Consider the following 25,168-nt stretch of genomic DNA (forward strand, 5'->3'; position numbering starts at 1 on the left):
ATATATATATACATTTCACAATGTTTCCTTATAATAAAGAAAAGAATTACACATTTCTTTCCATATTTCTCTTTATTTTATTTGATTTTTCTACATATATTAAATTTCAATTAAAATATATAATATTGACTTCAGTAGTGACTGTCCGTGTGATTTCTGTTTGGGTGAGTACTGGTACCTTCATCATGGCGGCATACACCCCCTCCACTTGCGACACGTTTTGCCAGAAGTCAGCGGTCTAGTTAGTATATAGAAGTCTGTGCTCTCTGCTAATACCTCGTCTACAATAGAAGTCATAGAGTCGTAAGTCGTAGAAATTGACCAATCATAGTCCGGTAAGAGAAAAATAATCGACCGCGATTGGTTAATTTGTACGACTTACGACTCTATGACTTCTATTGTAGACGAGGTATAACTTTTTCACTGACTGTACCTCATTATCTCCACTTTTGACGGCACTGTGGGTCAGACAAGGATAAGAGAGGAACCAGGGAACCTCTCTCTCTATTCGCATGCAAACAATAAGATCGCACGCCAATCGCTCGTTCCAGTTAGTATATATTTCAGTGGTAATATTTAAAATTAGATTATCATCTATCTGTTTTCTAACTTGTTATCTTTTTATAGAAATAAAACGAATGAGAACCTTGCGCGTTTTGTCGCTATCATTGAGACAGACGTAGTTCATATGCACTTTCTAAGGTAGCGCTTCAAAACTATATTATCTGAAATTCCACTCAATAGTCGCTTTTTCAGGTTTCCCTCTACTTTAAGTTATTGGTTGCGTTCAGAAAACAAAGCGCTTACTGAACGCTTAGTAATTATTGGTCCTTACTGTTAGATCCTTTACATTCGGACCAACATTGACGAATTACTCAACCGTTGTATAACCGTTGTGTTTTCTGAACGCAGCCACTGTATTTGGTTACAAATGGTTACAAATGGTACAAACAAGTAGAAGAACGAACACAGGAAATTAATAAAACAAACCTATTCTGAAAATGGGTCCTCCAAAACGTTTTAAGAGAGACAATAGTACGTAATTTTATTCTTTAAATATTATCTTGTATTTATTATAAGTTATTTTTTTATTTTACATGTTTTTTATGAAATCTGTTTTAATATTGTTATTTATATTTTATATTATGATGTGTATAATATATGTATAATATGTGTAATATATATGTATATATTATTGATAAACAATTATATATTTCACTTAAACTCAATATTTGTTTTTATTAAAGCTAAATGGAAAAAGCGTAAAGATGATTATGATGAATACAATGATGAGGATTCAATAGATAGTAATGAAGCTGATGGTGTGCCAGATGCAGCAAAAAATGATATAGAAAAGCAAGATGAGACTGCAATCGAAGATGAGTTTGGAGCAAAAGATTATCGCTTGCAAATGATTTTAAAACCAGATTGTGCATCTAGACCATTATGGGTTGTAAGTTTCAAATTTTAAGTGAATATCAAGTAAAACTTTCAAATTCTATACAACTTTGATGAAAAGACCATATTAATTTTTTTTGAAATTCGTATAGGCACCTAATGGACATATCTTTCTGGAATCTTTTTCTCCTGTATATAAACATGCTCACGATTTTTTAATAGCAATATCAGAACCTGTATGCCGACCTGAATATATTCATGAAGTATGTTTAATTAAAAATATATAAAACATACAATGATTTTAGGACTGGTATGGTTTATATTGTGGATGATAATATATTTTTCAATTTGGACATTTTGATGACGCTAGGATTGATTTGTGAGAACTGAAATTAGCAAATTCTGATTTCTTGTAATGGCAGTAAATATAAACTAATTATAAAGTTTTATATATTAAAAATATAGTTGCTATACCAGTTCCAAAGTCGTTTGATTTTACATTATAGTAACTAAAATTTTTGTACAATAATATACATATTGTACAATAATATACATATATAATTATCTTAACAATTTTTTTCAGTATAAGCTAACTGCTTATTCACTTTATGCTGCAGTTAGTGTAGGTCTTCAAACAGAAGATATAATAGAATATTTAAAAAGATTGAGCAAGACTAGTGTTCCTGATGGCATAATTGAATTTATAAAACTATGTACATTATCATATGGAAAAGTGAGTAAACAAACTTTTAGATACGACTAGAAAGCAGATTTTATATATTAAAATATTAATGAACTGATATTACAATACTTGGAATATATAAGAAAGTCAAAACTAATCATTTTTTGTTCATATGCATATTAGGAAATGCTTCATTTTTGTGCCATAACCTGAAAATATTTCCATTTGAATCCATCTATAGATAAACCAACTTTCGATTTTTGTAGATCATATGACAAAATTCTACAAAATTTTGTGGAATCATATTTTTTTAGCATAAATTGATTCCTTGTGTTATTTTGTGTGTAAAAATACTAAAATAAAATCAAAATATAATACTTCTTAAGGTGATTTACATTTTGTTTTAACAATTATTCATATATTTTATTTAACATACACATATAATGTATGTATATATATATATATATACATATATGTATGAATGTGTGTATATATAACACAAATATGCACTGGAGTTTTCATTTTCCAAAAAAAAAATAATCTCTTCAATGTTTTTATACGCTGAATGATTTATAAAATTAATTTCTATTAAAAAATATAAATGATGATAAAAAATTGAAAATAAACTTATCTATATGGAATCTCCTGGCCTATATTGTGGAGAGACAACATTTATATTTTCTGAAATATGTGTGTTAAATTAAGTGATTAACTTGGGCACTTTTCTTTTTAATTCTACCTAATGCTGTAGTATCAATTTATTCATACAAATTTATATGAAAACAAAAAATTGATATGAACTATTACGACCCATTTACAGATCGCAATATGTAAAACAGTAATTGCAAGATGCAGGAATTAATGAATCCATCATTTTCCTCACATTTGACTGTAATTGATCAATTTTTGCATCCTGCGATCTGCGTTTTGCGTGTTACGACCTATGTAGACGGGTCATTACAAGTAACAAATATGATACGTTGTTATTTGTTGACATGAATTTTATGAATATATAGGGCAAGACAATAACTATTGTCAGCTTGAGTATCTCAGATATTGAAAAAAAAAAAGAGGAAATAATACAAAAGTTTTATAGTTTAAAGAAGTAGAGTGTTTTAAAAAAATATTCATGGCTTTAAGGGCAAATAATACCTACAAAATGGGGGAAAAAAAGTCCTAATAAATATTAATCAAAAAAATTAATATTGTTGGAGTTATGAACAATTATTTATTTTAATTAAAACAGGTGATTTGTTTGCTTCTAGTACTTTTGTATTCTCTGATGTAATTTATCTATGTCATTATGACTAAAAAATACCATATTTTAAAGAAATCTCCAAAAAAAAAGTGTCTTCACTCTTAGAATGGAAACAAACATTTATTTTCTTTTTATTTATGCACACGCTTCACTAAACAACTATTAGTTTTAACATATCCTCGTGAATAATGAACGGTTGCAGAAAGTTTTCACAGTACAGTAAGAATGACATATTACTGTAATCAAGAAATGCATTTTATGTCGTGCATTAGAAGCGAATAAGTAACTTGATTTAATTAAAAAAAAGATAATTATAATTTCGACAATATTAATTTTTATATTTATTAAAATTTTTTATTCTTTCATTTTGTGAGTGCTCTTAAAGTCTTCAACTCTTTTTTGTAGCACTCTATATGTCGATAATTATTCACTTTGTAATCTCGCTAAAATCTCGCTAAAATATGAAGGTAAGGTGATATAAAGTTCATTTTTAATTTTTTTTTGATAGAACTATATAACTTTTTTTAACATTTTTTTATATATCTTCAACTTTTATTATATCCAACTTTAATATATCTTCAACCTACTTTGAGATCTATTTGACTATATGACATGCTAACTCTTTTCCTCCTTCATCTAGAAAACAAATAGAATAGTTTTCTTTTTAATTTCTTTTTTCTTTCATGTTCTCGACTTATATCCCTATGTTCTTGTATTAGTAAATTAGTTGTAACGTATTTCAGTTGTCGTTTTGTATGCTATCTATGTCGAATATAATCTTTTTCTTCAACGTATTTTTTTTCTCAAACATATACTCTCTTTTTTCTCATATAACTTGCACTTTGCCTCTCCTTATCCTCTCCCTATACTTGCTGCTCTCCTAATTTAATTCTTGTTATTAAAATGGGAGGGTCTCCTCCCATTTTCACCTGCATCTGTTCCTACTTCTCTTTATTAACTTCCACTAGCTATCTTATTAATCTAATATTATCATCTATTTTGAAATTTGTTACTGTTGTTCTTATATATCTGTTTCCATTTTTCTTTAATTTTTTTAATTCCACTGCTTTGTTTTTATCCCCATATTTTTATACCTATAATTCCATAATATTATTATTTTGACTTATGTTTCCCTTCTTTATTCTATCTCTTTTCTCTTTATCTTTTTTAATTATACTTTTATGTTTACACATATTAATCCTAGTCTCCCTTTCCCTTTGATCTAATTTTTTCTTTGTTATATCTGATTTATTTGTCTCTATTCTAGTCACTAATTTTTCCTTCATTTCCCTAAATTTCTGTCTTATTATTTTCTTATTTTTTCTAGTCTTATTTTTCTAGTCTGTCTTATTATTTTTTCTAGTCTACTTTGTATGTTCTTAAGTTTCAGTTTATCTAGTGTCTTCCATTTTTTATAGAATCTTCTAATATATTCTATCATCTTAAGGTTAATTCTTTTATCCATTTCCCATTCTATTTCGTTTGCCAGTCTTTGCCACAGCTTTTTTTTCCTCCTTTGTCTTCTCTTTCCGTTTTTTGCTCTTCCTTACAAATCTCCTTGATTCTTAATACATTCATATCTCTTTCCTTTATTCTACCTCTCCACTTATGTATCTTTCCATATTTAACTACTCTGCTCCAACTCTGCTTTCCCTCAGATTTCTAAACTTCTATCTCTCTTCTTTCTAATATTGCAAATCTATTACTGTCAGTTTTTTCTTGTTATTTTTAATTAATCCTTTTCTCTTCATATACCATTATTCTTTCCTTCGCTCTTATTTTATTTACTTCAACTTGTTTTTTATATATACTTTACATCTTCTGTCATTAGCTCTGTGTTCTTCTTTGCAGTTTATATATTTCTCCTTTTCATTCATTCGCCTTCCATAATACTCTTCTTTACAAATGAAATATAGTCTCTGTTTTTTGCAATTTCATATTAAATAAAGAGACATTGCTCTTTTTCATCCATTCTATCAATAAATTCTGTTAGCATGTCACTCTAGGATGTAATCATCCCTTTACTAATCCTATTAATTCTCATATATAATATTCTTTTCTCTTCCTTATCTCCTAGATCGAGACATCTATCTGCAGTTTTTGCATCCTTGAAAATCAAATCTGCCACAGTGGAACTATTGTCAAGTATCTTCTTCGGCTTAACATTGTCTTTCATTATCTGACTTATGATATCGATTTTATTTTCTGTTTTCTTGTGCAGTGTTTAACTTTTACTTTAATTTTACTATTACAACAAATTCCTTGCTATCGCCACTTTGAAATCTTTTACTCTCGGCTATAGCCATATTCTTATCTCTATGTGTTAGCGAATCAATCTCATATATTTCCATTAAACCATTAAAGATTACCTTCAAATGACTTTTACAAGATTACTGATAAGTAATATTATCATACTTCCTTAATACTGTAAAACATGTCTGAAACATTTTTTTATATATTTTCCTTAATTTCTGAAATATTCAAAATGGCAATAATTATTAACTCATATAATTATAAAAGTTTGCAAATATTTTTGTAGGTTAAACTTGTTTTAAAACATAATAAGTATTTTATTGAATCTCCGTTTCCGGAAGTTTTACAAAGATTATTAAAAGATCCAGTAATTCAAGAATGTCGATTGAGAAAAATTGTAGAAGATACAGAAGTTGATGACATTACTACAAATATTCAGACCAAAATAAAAACTCAGGTAAAAACATATACAGGGTGTCCCATTTTAAAGGACTCACTCAAATATCTCAGAAACACTGCGTTAAACTAAAAAATGCTTAAGACAAAAGTTGTTTAGCTTAAAAGGGGCCAGCGATAGCATTTTGTTTATAGATGGAGCCACTTTCAAGATATTCACTGATTATCAATTTTCTTAAATGGAAATCCCAATTTTTTATTATATCATCTTTTTCTACCAATTAATTTAGACAACTTTTGTCTGAAACATTTTTATTTGCTTAATATATTTTGAGATATTTAAGAAAAACTTGGTAACTTTTCCAACATTTACCTTACGATATCTCGCTAACTATTCGTCGAAAGAAAAAATAGTATTAGACTTTTTTACGTTATTTACTATCAAGAATATATTACTATAATAGTGCCCTAACTTTTATTAACTTATCGATCTTTGGAAATTTCAAAATTATTAAATTAATAAAAGTTAAGGCACTATTATAGTAGTGTATTCTTGATAGTAAATAAAGTAAAAAGGTCTAATATATTTTTTCTTTCGACGAATAATTAGCGAGATATCATAAGGTAAATGTTGGAAAAGTTACTAAGTTTTCCTTAAATATCTCAAAATATATTAAGTAAATAAAAAAATGTTTCAGACAAAAGTTGTCTAAATTAATTGATAGAAAAAGATATAATAAAAAATTTGGATTTCCATTTAAGAAAATTGATAATCAGTAAATATTTCGAAAATGGAGCCATCTATAAACAAAATGCTATCGCTGTCCTATGTCCCCCTTCAAGCTAAACAACTTTTGTCTTAAGCATTTTTTTATTTAATGCAGTGTTTCTGAGATATTTGAGTGGGCCCTTTAAAATGGGACACTCTATATATCTATAATTAATGGCATATTTTTTATAATGAAATATATATTCACTCCTTATATTGGAATATAGTTTGGAGCAAAATCACTCGCAAATACATTTGCACCTAGTAAAACAAATCCAGAGACTCCTGAATCTGGCCAAATATCAGCAGAAACAGCTAATATTCCAGAAGACATAACTGCGTTTTATAGTAAAATTGATAAAGAGGATGAAGATGAGGAAGAATATCAAGAATTAAAAACAGTTAGCTTTGAAGTGAATCAGGTATATACACTTTTACACACATATATGTATGTATATATGCATGTATGTATGTATGTGTGCATACATATGTGTATACAGGGTGTATCTAAAAGTATGTTACAAATTTTAAGGGCGTATTCTAGGAGTTAAAATAAGAAAAGAAGTTCCTATAAACATGAGCCCAAAAATGCTTTCCCTCCGAGTTATAGTCCCCTAAAGTTGGGGGGAAAAAAGATCGTCGAAATTTTATACAGCGTAATAATTAATAATGACCTCGATAATGACCTTCATTTTTATATGGTTTTGACAATTTAGTCCGATTTTGAAGGGGAGATATGGAAGGGGGTGCTAATTTTCAAATGGCCATATTCTTTTATTTTTCGTCGTATCGAATATGGCCATTTGAAAATTAGTATCTCCCTCTATATCTCCCCCTCAAAATTGGACCAAATTGTCAAAATCACATAAAAATGAAGGTCACTATTAATTATTAATTATTACGCTGTGCAAAATTTCGACCCAACTTTAGGGGGCTATAACTCGAAGAGAAAGCATTTTTTAACTCATATTTATAGGAACTTCTTTTCTTATTTTGACCTCTAGAATACGCCCTTAAAATTTGTAACATACTTTTAGATATATATATACATACATGTACACAAGATGACTGTGATAAAAAGTTTACCATATTCTTCTTTTCACAAACGGAGAGAAAAAGCAGGAAGACATCTATTTTCAAAATTATAAGAAGTAAGGGTATATATTTAGTGATCTTAAGTGATATTAAATATCATTTTTTACACAAAAATTTAAATTCTTATAGAAATATGTACATTTCAGTCACTCCATAAATAGTTCTCAATGAACTTGATAATTTTTGTGTCGGAGTATCTTTCACAAATTCAACTATTATTAGGAAATTGACAAAATTATAAGTCAAAAGATTTAGACTCGATTTTATTGTTACATATACATATATTATATACAATTAATGTTTAAAATATTTAAAATGTTGATTCAGACATACTTATAATCTTCGGAGAAAGCTTGTTTATTTTTCTTCAAACTTTTGTATGATTATTTCGCGAAAAATTTTGTTTACTCTTTTTACCATATTTTGTACAGAGAAACTTGGCGGTGAACATTCTGAATATTTATTATAATAATAAAAAGAATGGTCCTAAATTTTCTGACTTAGAATTTTGTTGATATTTCGATAATGGTTAAATTTTCAAAAGATACTCTGATATAAAAATTATTAAGTCCATTGAGTACTATCTGTGGAGTAACAAAAAGGTATCCTTTTCTATAAAATAAAAAAAATTTAATAACGACTTATATGATTATATTTATATAAAATTTTAATACAATTTTTATAAAATAGAAGTTACTTATAAATTGTAAAACTCATTGATACATTTTATGGAATAACTGAAATGTATCGCTTTCCATTAAAACAATTTTTTTTTTCGTAAAAAAACTCATTCAAAGTTATCAAAGTACAGGGTGTCCTAGAATGATTGTGCTAGAGTTCCTGGGTACGTAAAATGGAAGCGAACAAAAAAGTTCCATACCATTTTGCGATATTCACAATAATTATCGAGTTATTAATTATAGAAATCTAATAAATGAGCGGGCGCCGAGATGGTATAGGAGGAGCATCCAAGACGTCTATAACAGTGCTCAGTCGATGAAACAATTGTTGTGCGGCGAGGGGAAGAACAACGCGTCGATGCTTGTGTCCTTACCTCGCTTCTCCTACGTTTCTTCGCACCGCGCCGAAGTTCGCGTCAATATGTAACCGCTAAATATTCGCTATTACAATTACGAGATCATTTTATGAAGTAATAAAAATATCTCATATTGAAAACGTAAAAAGTTTTGTGATAAAGAAAAAATCGTAAAAGAGGATGCGATGGAAATCAATGGGATTACAGAGAATCTCATTGTTTTCTATTGCAATCAGTTCGCTGCATCAAATCCGAAAGAAATAATATTACTTTTCATCGTACTTTATCGTTCTCTGTTATGAGAATGTTTAATCGTTGGAGTATGATAGAATTTCCCCATAAAGACTTATCGTGTCCTATCGTTTTGTTTAAGTTTACACGAAAAAACATGTTTAGTTGAATGAATATATTTTCTGGAAATAAGAACGATTAAAAAGTTTTGATTGAGAATACCACAATTTCGTTTAAATTAACAAAAAAATCTTGATAAATTAGGCTGAGTTCTAGTAATTTTCAGTCGGAATTTCTGTACCGTTCATATTTCATCAAAAATATGTTTCATTGGATCAAACATTTCTTCCATATATTGTGGACAAATTACTGTCAGTGTATAATCAGTCAGTATAATCTGTCAGTTCATAATCAGATATATTAACGATAAAAGAAATTCAAAGTTCTCTATCGTATAATTACGAAAAGAGGTACATCATTGTTAATCCTGTACCAGCTGTACGTAAAATTGATTCCTATAAGAAAAATGTTTATAAGTTTTTATAGTAGAGGTTTTACGCTTTGACATATTCAAATGTTCTTGAAGGAACATTTATTGCTTCAAAGAAATCAAAAGAAACCGATAGAAAATCGTTGCATTGATTTTCTATTTTTCTGATGAATAGTTGTCCTTACCTTAGCTGCGTGCTGGCAAAAGTTACTTGATCGACTAGATAGCGCTATAGCCCGAGCGTCTTGAATGATCCTCTCATACCATCTCAATTCGCTATCGCGCGCTTATTCGTCAGGTTTCTATAATTAATATTATACAATAACTCAGTAATTGCGAATATCGCGAATTATTGGACGGTATGTTTTTGGTTTGTCTTAATTTATTCTTCTCACCGCGCCTAAGTTCGCGTCAATATGTGACCGCTAAATATTCGCTATTACAATTATGAGATCATTTTATGAAGTAATAAAAATACCTCATATTGAAAACGTAAAAAGTTTTGTGATAAAAAGTTTGTGAAAAACGTTTGTTTTTGGTTTGTCTTAATTTATTCTACGTCCCCACCAGCTCTAATAGAATTATTTTGGGATACCCGGTATATGTAAGGTGTCCCACTTGTCCTATTATTTTGATAGTGAATCATTTTGGCAATTTTTTGTGAGGAAAACGCAATAAACTTTTTACACACATTTTGTATACAAGTTACGGCAAATTGAGACGTCCATAGAACGTAAATTTTACATGATATAAATAAAAAACAAAGCAAAATAAAAAAAAATATTTCAGATATAAATTGTAAGATTTCGATAAAAAATATGTGGTGGTGCTTTTGATAGAGTGTCAAAGTAAAATGTTTATTTTGTGCTTTTTAACAGAATCCTAACTTTTTTAAAGACCCAAGTTGGTAGCATTTTTCATAATGAATTCAATGACTATACATCTAAAGTCATTCGAAGTCAAATAATCGAAGCAGAATTTATGAATATGTTCATTTTCTAAAAGTTTTTACACAAATTAATATTAGGTGTGTGAATTAATTCGGTCTGTTTTTTCTTCCAAAAAAGACTTCAGTATGAAAAAACATGAAAAAGTACACTAATCAAAGTATTTGCCATCGCTTGCTATTATTTTTTCCCATCTGTCTGACAGTTGTTGCATTCCGTGACGGAAAAACGACTCGTCCTTCGAAGCGATCCATTCATTGAGCCATTTCTCTATTTCTTCATAATTGTTGAAGTGTTGGTCCGAAAGCCCGTGTGCCATCGATCTGAACAAGTGATAATCGGATGGAGCAATGTCTGGTGAATACGGTAGGTGAGGTAAAATGTCCCAGCCAAGTGCTTCCAAGGTGGCCTTCACAATCTTTCTAGCATGTGGCCGAGCATTATCGTGATGGAAGATCACTTTGTCGTGTCTCTTTGCATATTCCGGCCGCTTATTCTTCAATGCGTTGTTTAAACGGATTAATTGTTGTTGGTAAAGTTCGGCAGTGATGGTTTGGCTCTGTTTTAATAGTTTATGATACACTACACCCTTCTGGTCCCACCATATACAGAGCATTACTTTCTTGCTGTAAATATTTCGTTTTGGTATCGATGTGGATGATTTTCCTGGGTCGTTAATGGATTTCCTTCGTTTGGGATTATCGAAATATATCCACTTTTCGTCTCCAGTCACAATACGATGCAAAAAACTTTTTCTTTTTTGCCTGGCAAGCAAGATTTTAGACATGGATTTTCGCCTCTTGATGTCTTTTTCTTTCAGTTTTTTTGTATGCACCCATCTTCCTTCTTTGTAAATCTTTCCCATGGCTGCCAAATGCACAGAAATTGTTGATCGATCAACATTCAACAATTGCGCGAGCTCATGTTGCGATTGACACGGTCATCGATTAGCGCCTGCAATTCCTCGTCTTCGAACTTCTTCGGCTGACCTGGACAAAGTTTGTCATCGACACTGAAATCATCACTTTTGAAATGTCGAAACCATTTTCTGCATGATTTATCGGTGGGAGCACTTTCACCATAAGCTTCTACGAGCATTCGATGAGCTTCAGCGAATGTTTTCTTCAAATGAAAACAGAAATGAGAACTTCCCGGAAATGATGCTTTTTTGGCTCGAATTTCGACATTTTCGAATCAGATAAACATGATATTATTGTTACAAACCCAAACGTTTATCAACTGAATATTATTGCCAGATATCAAAACTAAAAAATAAAGCCTTTTGCAGACATTAGAGATTAGAAAATTACATAGTACAGCAATTGACCGCCAAATGGGCCGAGTTAATTCACACACCTAATATAATGAGAAACATAATGATATATAATGAGAAACATCTGATTAAACACTTCAGATTAGAGGAACATTCACTGGTCTGCTCATTGACCAAACTTAATATTTCTAGATTTTTTGGTTTTTATGGGGATTTCTAAAAAAAAGGGGAAATATATAAAGATATATTAAGATGTATCAACTATGCCAGAAAATATGAAAAAAAACGCATTCAAATTCTTATTGCAATATTAAGAAATACTTCATTAAACATTCACCAATCTTTCTTTCAACATATTCAAAAATGTATCAAAATTGATGATCATCATTTTGAGCATTCAGTAGAAAAAATTCAATTAAATTGAAAATTACCTTAATTTAATGATTTAAAGTCTGTTTTTATTATTTAAATTCCAACAACTTTGAATGTGTGGTCATTGAATTCATAAAAATTCGTCATAAAAACGGCTACAAACATAGGTGGTCCTATTAAAAAATATTAAGTTGATGTTTATTTCACCTTGGTACCCACTCGCATATCAAACTGCATACAACACTACCATATGTCCATTTGAAATTCTACAATTTTTGTCTCAGACATTTCTTTTCATTTTGCTTTATTTTTTATATATTAATTTCATATATCAATTTAAGTGACACACTCTTTATGTAAAAGACAATTTTGGGATATATTTTTGAAACATCTCAACAAGATTTACAATTTTTGTTTAAAGGAAAAAATCAAGTTCTATATAAGAAATTAGTTACTTTTGACATTTCTGGAAAACGCATATTTATATACAGAGTGTTTGGTAATTTATGTAACTGTAGTCAATGGAGGCGTAGAACTGATTAAAACAAACATAAAAGTTTCATATTTTGCGATATTTGTAATAATTACTGAGTTAATTATAGAAATCTGACAAATGAGCGTGAGCTAAAATGAATGATTGGAGGAGCGTTTCAACTACTTGAATTATAGCGCGGCCCAGTTGATCCAACAACTGTTACTGACACGTGGCGAGACGTAGGAGCGTCGAAATAAGACTAGCTCATAGCTTGATAACGTTATATTGTCCTTTCCTTCGCCGCACTCTAGCAACAGTTGCCAAATCAACTGGGCCGCACTCTTGCCCGAGCGACTGCAATGTTTCTCTAAAGTTAAATTATGCTAGTATGTTCTCTGAGTAGAAGTAAGAAAAAAAAATTATATAAACATAGGTTTACCAATACTTTAATAAAAAGATGTAACAAAAATGCAATGAAATGATAACAGATTTGTTCGTATTATCATGGTATTGTGTAAAAATAGATTGACAATTTTAACCATTTATTTAATTTGTTTACACAAATAGCTTTTGCTATTATTGATTCATTTCAACATGTCTGCCGTTGTTGTCAATATATAAATTGATATCGATGGAATGTTGAATTTATCATCATATAAATTTCATGTCGATTTTCTTCTATTTTTACTAAATACGATCTATTAAATGCGATAGTAATTCTTTCTATTAATTAGTGACAAGTATTAACTCTTGTGTGGTCTTTTGCTTTCAGCATTCTTTATAAATACAAATCTAGTGGTATATTATCTGATGATTTCACGGACCAAAGAATTGGTCTTCTTCGATCTATCGTTGAGGATAATGTTCATCCAACCATAATTGTGTATACAGGGTGTCCGGAATGTGATCATTAATATTTTGTGTACTGATAGAACTCGTTAAAACAATTAAAAAAGTTCTGTGCCATTTTACAATTTTTTCAATATTTATTCCGTAATTAATAAAAATGTGTAAACGAATGAGAGCACGAGAAAGCGACAGGACGGGCTCCGTGTATAAGAAGATGGCTTACCTCGCGCGGCGAAAGGCAACCGTAAGAGACAAGAGGCATGCGCGCGCGACGAGGAGCGAGCGAGCGCGAACGACGAGCGAGCGAGCGCAAACGACAAGAGGCGGCCGCCCAGCGCTCTCTACGCGCTCATTGGCTCACATGTTTCAATTAATAACTCGATAACTATTACCAATTTGACATTACGGTACATGACTTTTCTTCGCGGCTACACCCAATCTACCAGTACACAAAATATTAATGATCACATTCCGGACACCCTGTATACAGGGTGTTTCATAACTCAGACGAAAAATTTGTAAAAACAGTAGATTAAGACAAATATAAAAGTCCTATATCGTTTTGCGATATTCATGACAATTATCGAATAAGTCGCGCTTATCAGATTTCTGTTATTAATAACTCGATAATTATCGTGAATATCGCAAAACGATATAAGATTTTTATGTTTATCTTAATCTACTCTAAGTCTCCATGAATTTTTCGTACTGTTATGAAACATCCTGTATAACTGCATATCTTCAAAGTTCTGAATGCAATGTATTGGGTGAGTGCAAAAGTTCGTGCGGAGTTTGTGAGTAAAAGTCACACAGTGATTAGGCAAACAAAAATCTTTATTCAATCAATGATATATTCTCCATCGTTTTCTATAATCACAATATTTTATAAAAAGTCTAAGAAGGAGTATGCAATTAATCGTCCCATTATAAAATAAAGCACAATTATCACGTCATTACATATATCTGTTCATAAATTGCATTTAAATCACTATTGATAGATTCATTCTCTAATATTGTGTAAATTTTGTTGTATATGATTATTATGGGTATTAAAGATATTTTTTCTTATAAATGTTGCCTCATCAGTTGCCTCATCAGTTCATAGTATCCTGGAAAATGATTATTTTCTTGGACTGCATGGACGTACCATTCACAAAATTGTAGTTACTTTTCATAATCAGCAATTAAAAGTTTTTATACTGGTGTATAATGGTATGGATGTCTGTTATCTGCATGCAATGTTCGCTATATAGTAGATTAAAAAGTTCTTAATTGGTATAGAGCAGCACTTTCTTCAGAAATTTTATTAAATTTAATTTTATTAAATTTAAAAATAATTTAAAATTCTTTAAGTGCGATATCGTTGATTCATAACTTTATAGATATTCTTTACGCAAAGAGAAAAATGAACTTGTTAAATGCAATTATACATAAAATCTTACAAACACCCGATGCTCTTCTGTTAGAGTCTTGCTGATATTCTCTCACGGCAACTGATACATTTCTATTACCTAGTAGCCATAAATGAAAATTATATCTACATATTCTTCATACGAAAAGGATCGTGGCATTTTAACACATGGTTGTACAGTTCACTGATAGGTAAGACAATTATTAACAGAAAATACAATAATGATCTTTGAGGTCGTCAAGTATTATAATAAATACAACGATAACCATCATCTAATTTGTTTACACGATTTGTGTTTACTGCTCATACTGTAAATATAATACCATATTAATAATAAGAACAATTTCATTTTATTGCATTTTTGTTATAACTATTTAAGACAGCATTTATGTGTAATCTATATTTATATAATATATTTATATAATATATTTTTCTTATTTGTACTCGTAGAGAACACACTGGCACAGTAGTAAAAGACCTGGCATACTTTGTACATGGAGCATTCCATATGAAGTGATATACCCAAATTTTCAAAGTTGTACGATTATGCTGAAATTTGCACAAATTGTAGTCCTATCACAACTAAGATTTTTGGCCAAATTGTTTGACTCACGATCAACGGGTTGTCTAGTAACAGAGGCTTGAAGTTTTAGCATTTGGGCCGTTGTGTCCAACTTCAAACGCCGGTAAGTTCCAGTAGACTATTCCGATTTTCAAAAACAAGGAGTAATTTCTAAAGGTCTTTTTGCGCCCTTTAATCCTATGAAATCAGTTTTGTTTTTAAGTCAAAATTTATTTAAAATTTTTGAAGAATAAGAAAGAAATTGTTTTTTCTCACATTCAGACATCTTTGATTTTCTTCGAAAATGTCTTTAAAAAAAGTAGAATTCTTGCCCTTTAAAATGATTCCAAGATCAAAATGGGCAGACTTTTAGTTTTTAAGATACAGCTTGTTTTAAGACCAAGCGCGTCACGCACGGTGCAACTCGGCCGCTGTTGCAAGTGCCACGGATAATCCGATCAATTCTATTGCTTGTGACCAGACGTGATGTGATCTGTGTCGTATATCATATATATATATATATATATACATATATATACCATATATATGATCAAGCCATTTACTATAATATATAAACACCAGCAGCTTCTCTTTGCTAGGCCCATTATCACATCTTGATTAAGGATCACTTTTATTTTGATATCCTTATAACCACCGCGATCTTGCCTCCATTTCCTGGATCAACCACCAATCTTGCTTTCGTTTGTCGGATTACCCGTCGATCTGACCTTAGTTGTCTAGACATCTTATCATAAAAACCTCGATAACCTTGAAACGGCTGACCCAAAGTGAATATTATTATAGTATTTTGAAAGGGTCTGAATAAGAGGACTATAAGAATATGCAATAAAAGATGTAGGATTACATTTAAAAAATTCGAGGTAATTTTCACCTGACCTTGGAGACGCAACCCAAGGTCAAACTGATAAAGCTAATAAATAGTTTTAAGTCTTACAACTTATATCTAAAACATTTTTCTTATAAAACTTATATTTATATAAGTTTTCTTATAAAACTTATATTTATTGGGCCTAGCAAAGAGAAGCTGTTGGTGTTTATATATTATAGTAAATGGCTTGATCATATATATGGTATATATATATATATATATATATATATGATATACGACACAGATCACATCACGTCTGGCCACAAGCAATAGAATTGATCGGATTATCCGTGGCACTTGCAACAGCGGCCGAGTTGCACCGTGCGTGACGCGCTTGGTCCTAAAACAAGCTGTATCTTAAAAACTAAAAGTCTGCCCATTTTGATCTTGGAATCATTTTAAAGGGCAAGAATTCTACTTTTTTTTAAAGATATTTTCGATGAAAATCAAAGATGTCTGAATTTGAGAAAAAACAATTTCTTTCTTATCCTCCAAAAATTTTAAATAAATTTTGACTTAAAAATAAAACTGATTTCATAGGATTAAAGGGCGCAAAAAGACCTTTAGAAATCACTCCTTGTTTTTGAAAATCGGAATAGTCTACTGGAACTTACCGGCGTTTGAAGTTGGACACAACGGCCCAAATGCTAAAACTTCAAGCCTCTGTTACTAGACAACCCGTTGGTCGTGAGTCAAACAATTTGGCCAAAAATCTTAGTTGTGATAGGACTACAATTTGTGCAAATTTCAGTATAATCGTATAACTTCGAAAATTTGGGTATATCATTTCATATGGAATGCCCCATATGTACATATATATTTATTATATTATATTAGTTTTTATAAAATATTCTAAAACTTTTATGTTAAAATAACATATGCTATTGTGTTGAGAAGGAAAAAATTGAAGTTATACAAAAACGATGTATTGAATTGGAGCATCCTTTATTAGCAGAATATGATTTCCGCAATGATAGTGTAAATCCGGATATAAAGTAAGTAAAATTAATGAAGTAAACAAGAAAGTAGCAAATCTTTTATATATATATACACACATATATATAAACGACTAAAAGTAATAATCACAACATTGTAGTATTGATTTAAAACCGTCAGCTGTATTAAGACCATACCAGGAGAAAAGTTTGCGTAAAATGTTTGGTAATGGACGAGCTAGATCCGGAGTAATAGTCTTACCTTGTGGTAAGTGTAATATATTGAATGGAATTCTTATCGGTTACATGGAATGTAATATTACAAAAAAGCTGTATATTATCTTTGGCAATATTGGATTTTGTTAAGTGTAGGCGCTGGTAAAAGTTTAGTCGGAGTCACAGCTTGTTGTACAGTACGTAAACGCGCTCTGGTATTATGTAACTCTGGTGTGTCTGTCGAACAATGGAAACAACAATTCAAAATGTGGTCTACCGCTGATGATTCGATGATTTGTCGATTTACTAGTGAAGCAAAAGATAAACCTATGGGTTGTGGAATATTAGTAACTACATATTCCATGATTACTCACACTCAGAAACGTTCTTGGGAAGCTGAACAAACGATGCGGTGGCTTCAAGAACAAGAATGGGGTATTATGGTCTTAGATGGTGAATTCCGTTTTATGCATATTATCATAATATACTAATATGTATTTTTATTTAAACTTATTTAAATTAATAATTCCTAATTATTTTTTTTTAGAAGTACACACTATTCCTGCAAAAATGTTCCGAAGAGTGTTAACGATTGTTCAGTCTCATTGTAAATTGGGTTTAACAGCAACACTTTTGCGAGAAGATGATAAGATTGCCGACCTGAATTTTTTAATTGGACCTAAATTATACGAAGCTAATTGGTTGGAATTACAAAAAAGAGGATTTATTGCAAGGGTACAATGCGCTGAAGTTTGGTGTCCTATGACTCCGGAATTTTATAGAGAATACCTTGCTTGCAAAATGAGCAAAAAATTGGTTAGATATCTTTGTATTATTTATAATTATTAAATATAATTTAAAACTCTTAACATATAAATAAACATAACTTAAAATTGTATATTTTAATGTTATATTTCTTTTTTATTTCAGTTATTGTATGTGATGAATCCAAATAAATTTCGTTGTTGTCAATATTTAATCCGATACCATGAAAGACGTGGGGATAAAACAATAGTTTTCTCAGATAATGTGTTTGCATTAAAACACTATGCTATTAAAATGAATAAGCCATATATTTACGGTCCTACTAGTCAAGTAAGTATGAATCTGAATATGACTTATTTTTATACTCTATGTAGCACACAACGTTAACTTTTCATATTCTGAGTAACGCAAATATTAAGAAATATACACTACTCAAAAGAATTATGGCATAGATAATTTATTGCCGAAAATTGGCCAACTTTGACTGGCGATTACTTCGCGAAAAATTATTGTAGAGTAATGATTTTTTTTTCAAAATGAAGCTTGAAGACTCTACTTTAAGAATGTATCTCCATTTTTTGCATGCGATGCACCCCTACCCCTGTAACCCCTGACATCTGAGGGCATGTTTGGTATACTGAAAATTGCAAAGTTTGACAGAATGCACGGACGTGGACAATTTTTTTTCGGGGACGCCGTTTGCATCGTCACAAAGTTTAAATCTTCCCCTTTAATTTGAAAAAATTGTAGCGACTCCATTTTTTTCAAATTAAAGGGGAAGATTTAAACTTTGTGACCGTGCAAACGGCGTCCCCGAAAAAAAATTGTCCACGTCCGTGCATTCCGTCAAACTTTGCAATTTTCAGTATACCAAACATGCCCTCAGATGTCAGGGGTTACAGGGGTAGGGGTGCATCGCATGCAAAAAATGGAGATACATTCTTAAAGTAGAGTCTTCAAGCTTCATTTTGAAAAAAAAATCATTAGTCTACAATAATTTTTCGCGAAGTAATCGCCAGTCAAAGTTGGCCAATTTTCGGCAATAAATTATCTATGCCATAATTCTTTTGAGCAGTGTAGTAGTGTCTTACGCTAAATACATATAAAGAGCATAAACTGCGAGATAAACTATTTATATTTACGCGATTTTTCTATTTGGAATGGAAATAAACTTTATTATACCGCAATAATATTTGATTCGATTAATTTCGGAATGGACTCAGTCGACTTTTCAGAATACAATTATTAGGAGCGCAAAAAAGTTCTGAGCCTTTTTTTGCAAAATTCAAAATTTATTTAAAAACAAACAAAACTATATTAATCAATGAAATATTCCCCGTTTGCATCGATGACCTTTTGCCATCTTTCGGGCAGCTTGCAAATTCCCTGATGGTAGAAACTCACCGGCTTCGAGGCGATAAAGTCATCAATGCATTTTCGTATCTCTTCAAGTGTCACAAAATGTGTATCAGCCAAGAAATGCTGCAGAGACCGGAATAGGTAGTAATCGGAAGGCGCCATGACTGGACTATACGCCGCGTGCGGGAGAAGTTCCCAGCCTAACGCAAAGATATGGTCCTGAGTCACTTTCGCAACATGTGGTCGGGCATTGTCATGAAGCAGTATCACTGTACGACGTCCTTTGCCAGTAAATGGCCTCTTTTCTTCAAACCCATCGCTCAAATTGCTCAATTGTTGCTGATAGCGATCTGCCGTTACTATTTCACCCGGCTGTAACAACTCGTAATACAATACACCTTTCCAATCCTACCATATGCAAAGCAAAACCTTCTTGGCGTGGATATTGGTCTTTGGCGTCGATGTCGAAGGTTGACCAGGGTCAACCCATGATTTTTTACGCTTCGGATTATCATAAAGTATCCACTTTTCATCACCTGTAATGATTTGGTGCAGAAAATTCTTTTTCCGGAACCTTGAAAGCAAAGTGAGTGCCGTGTCACGCCGTCGATTTTTGTTGTATTGGGACAGTGCATGCGAAACCCATCTGTCTTCCTTTTGAACTTTTCCCATTGCACGTGTAAACGTGTGGAAATGGCTTGTCGCGTAACGCCAAGTTGCTCTGCAAACTCCTTTTCAGTTTGTGCAGAGTTTATATCCAACAATGCTTGCAGTTCGTCCGTTTCAATCTTTTGAGGGCGTCCAGCACGCGGTTCATCTTCAAAACTGAAATCTTGGCGAAATTTTTGATACCACCTTTTACACGTAGCATAACTTACAGCGTTCTCTCCATATGCAACACAGATCATTTCAGTGGCTTCAGCAGCATTTTTCTTCAGATGAAACGCGAAATGGATGGAAAATCGAATATGCTCTTTTGTTATTGCCATCGTGAACATTGCTGATTTTAAGGTTATGTGCATCAAACGCCAAATCGCACGATGTTTCGAAAGACCAAATGTCACTGCTTTAAAACCACAAGATGGCGGGAAAATTAATGCAATTTAAATTGTGGTTTCAGTAGTATGAAATCTAGGGCTCAGAACTTTTTTGCGCTCCTAATACATAAAAAAATATCTTTTTTTACATGATTTATGGAAAGAATAATTATAGATAATTATATAATATTTAACTTAATAATTTATATTAAATATTAATAACAATAATATATATTAACCATAATATACATGTACATTAATAATAATTATTATTATATAGTTTGAAATCATCAAATTCTCTGTTTAAAACCGTCATCGATGATAGAAATTGGCTTCTCTATTTTAAAAAGTAGCACTACAGAACGATTCAGTCAAGAGCACAGATATCCCTTTCTGACCAAGATATTAACAAACGTAGAGGAAATAAATGATTTGAGAATATCAATAATTCATATTATATATATATATATAATTCGAGAAAATATAATAAATTTTCAGAAGAACTTGCGTAGCACAGATAACTTTAATCTTAATATATGTTGCAAGAGGTAAAAATACTAAACAATTTTTCCTTTTATTTTATTGACGATCTTTTATAGTTTCCAAGACATATTATGTTGAAAATATATGTTGAAAGGAAGGACGAAAATTATATATAGAATATTTTAGAATAATATTTCCTTGCAGTATATATTTTATTGTACTCCAATAGTAAGAGCTAAAATCTTTAACATTATTTCTTGCATAATAATCTTTACTAATCTTCTCAAAATTTGTCATTTTAGTATATAATAAATTCATCAATTTAGTAAAGTGAAAAATTCTAACATATTGAACTGGCTATTTGTGAATTGAATATTAGTCATTTTATTGGTAAATATTGCATTGAATGAATATATATACTGATGGATAACAAGTTGTAAACAAGATACAATTGTGACTTTGACATATATTGTCAAGGTCATCATATTGTACTATTTTCAGGAAGTTTTAGTCCTATCACTTATTGTTTACTAAAAGTTATTACAAGAATTAAACAAGATAATAGTTTTATAAATAGAACATAATTTTTCAACATAGTGCTTTCTCTCTCTCTCTCCCATCCCTGCCTCTTCCCCTCTATCTCCCTCTCCCTCCCTCTTTCCTTCTCCCTCTCTCCTTCAATCTCTTTCCTCCCTCTCCCTCTCTTTCTCCTCCTCTCTTTCCTTCTTTCTCCCTCTCTCCCTCTCCCTTTATCTCTTTCCCTCCCACTCCTTTTTCCTCTTTTCCTCTTTCTTTCTCCTTCCCTCCCCCTTTCTCCCTCTCTCCCCCTATCTCCCTCTCTCTCTCTTAAATATAATAAATGATACACATATATGCGAGGAAGGAGCTTTGCCCCTCCCATCATCCCGAAGTAAACTAATCCAACCGGTATATTTTTGTACATAATGTTAGATTGAGTTATTATCTATTAAAATGTATAACCTGAGTACAACGTACTCAACTTTATCCCTTTTCCGCGCATGTACATGAATTATTTATTATATTTAAATATACATTGTGCTGAAAAAATACATTTCATTTACAAAATTCCTTTTGTTAATAACTTTTTAACCAATGTCTGGTAATGACTCATATGTGAGTACCATGAATAGTCTTGCCAATTTTCATCGTAATAAGCGCTTGCATCAGATGGTTAGTCCTCTTGCTTACCTCCTGCACTCGATCCGTAACAAGCAAACTACTTATCTTTGTAACTCAAAAATAAGATTCAGATAATATTTGGCAAGAAAAGAAATCATCTCAAAATTCATTCAAGAACATGTCATATCCAGGGCAAGAAGTTGTTCTGAATCATCCTGTATACGAAATATTTTTATCCTTTTTTAGAAGTTACTTCAATGTCGGATCTCAACTTTAAATATTGAAATCCAAAAACACTTTACATATCCGGGAACATATATAATCATATTAAAATATAAATTTCGATAAATTGTACTCATCTTGTGCTAATTATGTTAAAACATTTTTATAAATATAAAATAAAAAACATTTCTTGAAGCTCATGTATTTTAATACGATTAGGACACTCCAAGTAATTTTGGATTTCAATTTTGGAGACAAAAACAACAGCTATCAATTGTTTCAATATTTATATTCATGTTTTTTTTTATTAAAGTTTTTTAATTAATAAAATTTAATTTGCCTTAGTCTATCACTTCTTAATTTTTCAAAAAGTTTTTTCTTTCACAAATAAACTTGCGACAGCCTGAAATATTCTGTCCTTAATAATTATTTAACTTTAAAGTATCTTGCACTTGAAGGATTAATTCTACGAAAAATTATATTTTAATAAAATTTAATTTATTTATATTTTCAGAATGAAAGAATACAAATATTGCAAAATTTTAAATTTAACATGAAAGTGAATACGATATTTGTCAGTAAAGTGGCGGATACTTCTTTCGACTTACCAGAAGCTAATGTTTTAATTCAAATTTCTTCCCATGGTGGATCTAGAAGGCAAGAAGCGCAACGATTAGGACGCATACTTAGAGCTAAAAAAGGTACAAATTTAAAATTCCTATTTTTTTATACCTTTCTCCATAATATTTATGTAAAATATAATATTTATGTAAAAATTATCTCAATACATTATTATAATAAAATATTTTATTTTTTATAGGTGCGGTTGCAGAAGAATATAACGCATTTTTCTATACGCTTGTCTCGCAAGATACAATGGAAATGAATTATTCGAGAAAACGTCAACGTTTTCTTGTAAATCAAGGATATGCATATAAAGTTATCACAAAACTCGCAGGCATGGATGAGGTAAGATTACAATCAATAAAATAATTATCCCATAATACAAATGTCTTATAATACGTTCTGTTCTATGTAGTGTTCTAGAAACAAAGTTTTAATAGATTAAAAATTCATATCTTTGTTCTTTCTTCTGATTAAAATTATTTTTACCATATAAATAACTTTTACCAGTATATAAAATAAGATTGTAAAACAAATGAGAAATATTTAAAAAACATGTAAAAATTGAAGCATCATTTAGGTCACAAAGTTTATTAGAATTACAAATTTGATAGATATGTTGTCATTTCTGATATTAATTAACATACACTTATATGAGCATGTTGTCTATAAAATGTGCAAATAATTATTAACGTACAAAAATGAAATCAAGGAATAAACAGATTTATATTTTTATTTACTATAAAAAGTTATTTTTTGTGAAATAATATAATAGTATAATTTTTATCGTTTTGAGACATAACTGTACAAAATAAGTATAATTTATATAGGAACCAGATTTGATGTATGCAAATCGAGAAGAACAAGGTCAATTGTTGCAACAAGTGTTAACAGCTAGTGATACAGATGCTGATGAAGAAAAAATACCTGGTGAAGGACCAAGACCAGTGAGTATTATGAGGATATATTATAATTTATATATAAAGAATATAATCTAATTAAATATAATCTAAATAATATAATCTCTTGTTTCACAGATTGTGCGTAAAACTGGTACAATGGCGTCAATGTCAGGGGCAGATGATGCTATCTATTACGAATATAAAAAAGCTCCTAGTTCATCAACAGCAAACAAACATCCTCTATTTAAAAAATTCAGAACATAAATATGATAATTATTTTGACTGATCTTTTCTTTAATATTTGAAGTATATGTGAAATAAATGTATATCCTATTGCTATGACTTCTAGTTTGTGTTTTATAATATGTATGATAACAAAAGAAATTATGATTATTATTAATTGCTATGATTTTTATTATTTTTGTATAAATTTTATTAACGGAAATAAAACAAACTTTATATCAAAATTTCGAAAAGTAAATTATATAAATTATGTAAGTTACATTAGTACTAATAATAGTAATAATAATAATAATTGTACCACAAAAAATTTGATAGTATCTCTACCTGGATAAATCAAATTATATATAATATAAGTTATATACTGGAATTATTAAATTTTATCCATGATCCATATAAAATTGGAGAATAAGTTCTTTTCCTTTTCTAAAATAAACAGATAATGCTCATAAACCAGAATATACTTGTTTTAATTCTCCTTTCTTTTCTTTCTCCCTCTTTAATAGACTCTTTAATAACACTAATTAATAACCATTATTTTTTAATGCTGAAACGTACGAGAAAAGCCGTTGAATTTAATTAAAGCGCCTGATGAAAAATTGCTACAATCAAAGTTTATTATTTTTCAAGGTTTGGTCTTTTCTAATTTATTTTCATTGTATAGAAACAGAGAGAAACTCCTCTGATAGAAGTCAAATGAATACGAAATGACATTATCATCGAAAGATATCTGTATCTGACGCAGTTTATATATACTTTGTCAGGGGGCGTTTCGGAAAATACATCCACTGCAAATCTTACGGAATGACTACTCTTGAACCTTTTTTCTGATAAAATTGACAGCCATTTTAGTTTGCCT

General features: G+C 30.4%; 1 protein-coding gene across 3 annotated transcripts; it reads left to right on the forward strand.

Moving 5' to 3' along the window:
* Positions 1 to 418: 418 nt before the first annotated feature.
* Positions 419 to 24,411, forward strand: hay (ATP-dependent DNA helicase hay). Of its 3 annotated transcripts, none has more exons than XM_025303571.1 (17): positions 419 to 550; positions 628 to 702; positions 757 to 1,035; positions 1,248 to 1,453; positions 1,551 to 1,661; positions 1,982 to 2,131; positions 5,878 to 6,048; positions 6,984 to 7,178; positions 17,284 to 17,381; positions 17,483 to 17,589; positions 17,694 to 17,990; positions 18,085 to 18,353; positions 18,468 to 18,632; positions 23,058 to 23,244; positions 23,364 to 23,512; positions 23,998 to 24,114; positions 24,205 to 24,333. In XM_025303571.1, the coding sequence occupies exons 3-17, from the start codon at positions 1,002 to 1,004 to the stop codon at positions 24,331 to 24,333; spliced, it is 2,385 nt and encodes a 794-aa protein (XP_025159356.1). In that variant the 5' UTR covers positions 419 to 550; positions 628 to 702; positions 757 to 1,001. The 3 variants fall into 3 exon arrangements, with proteins under 3 accessions (XP_025159356.1, XP_011144890.1, XP_011144889.1); XM_011146588.3 differs by having other exon boundaries at positions 913 to 1,035; XM_011146587.2 differs by lacking the exons at positions 419 to 550; positions 628 to 702 and having other exon boundaries at positions 1,002 to 1,035; positions 24,205 to 24,411.
* The last annotated feature ends 757 nt before the right edge of the window (positions 24,412 to 25,168 follow it).

The sequence above is a fragment of the Harpegnathos saltator genome, unplaced genomic scaffold (assembly GCF_003227715.2).
Source record: "Harpegnathos saltator strain DR-91 unplaced genomic scaffold, Hsal_v8.6 scaffold557, whole genome shotgun sequence".
In the NCBI taxonomy this organism is placed as follows: domain Eukaryota; kingdom Metazoa; phylum Arthropoda; class Insecta; order Hymenoptera; family Formicidae; genus Harpegnathos; species Harpegnathos saltator.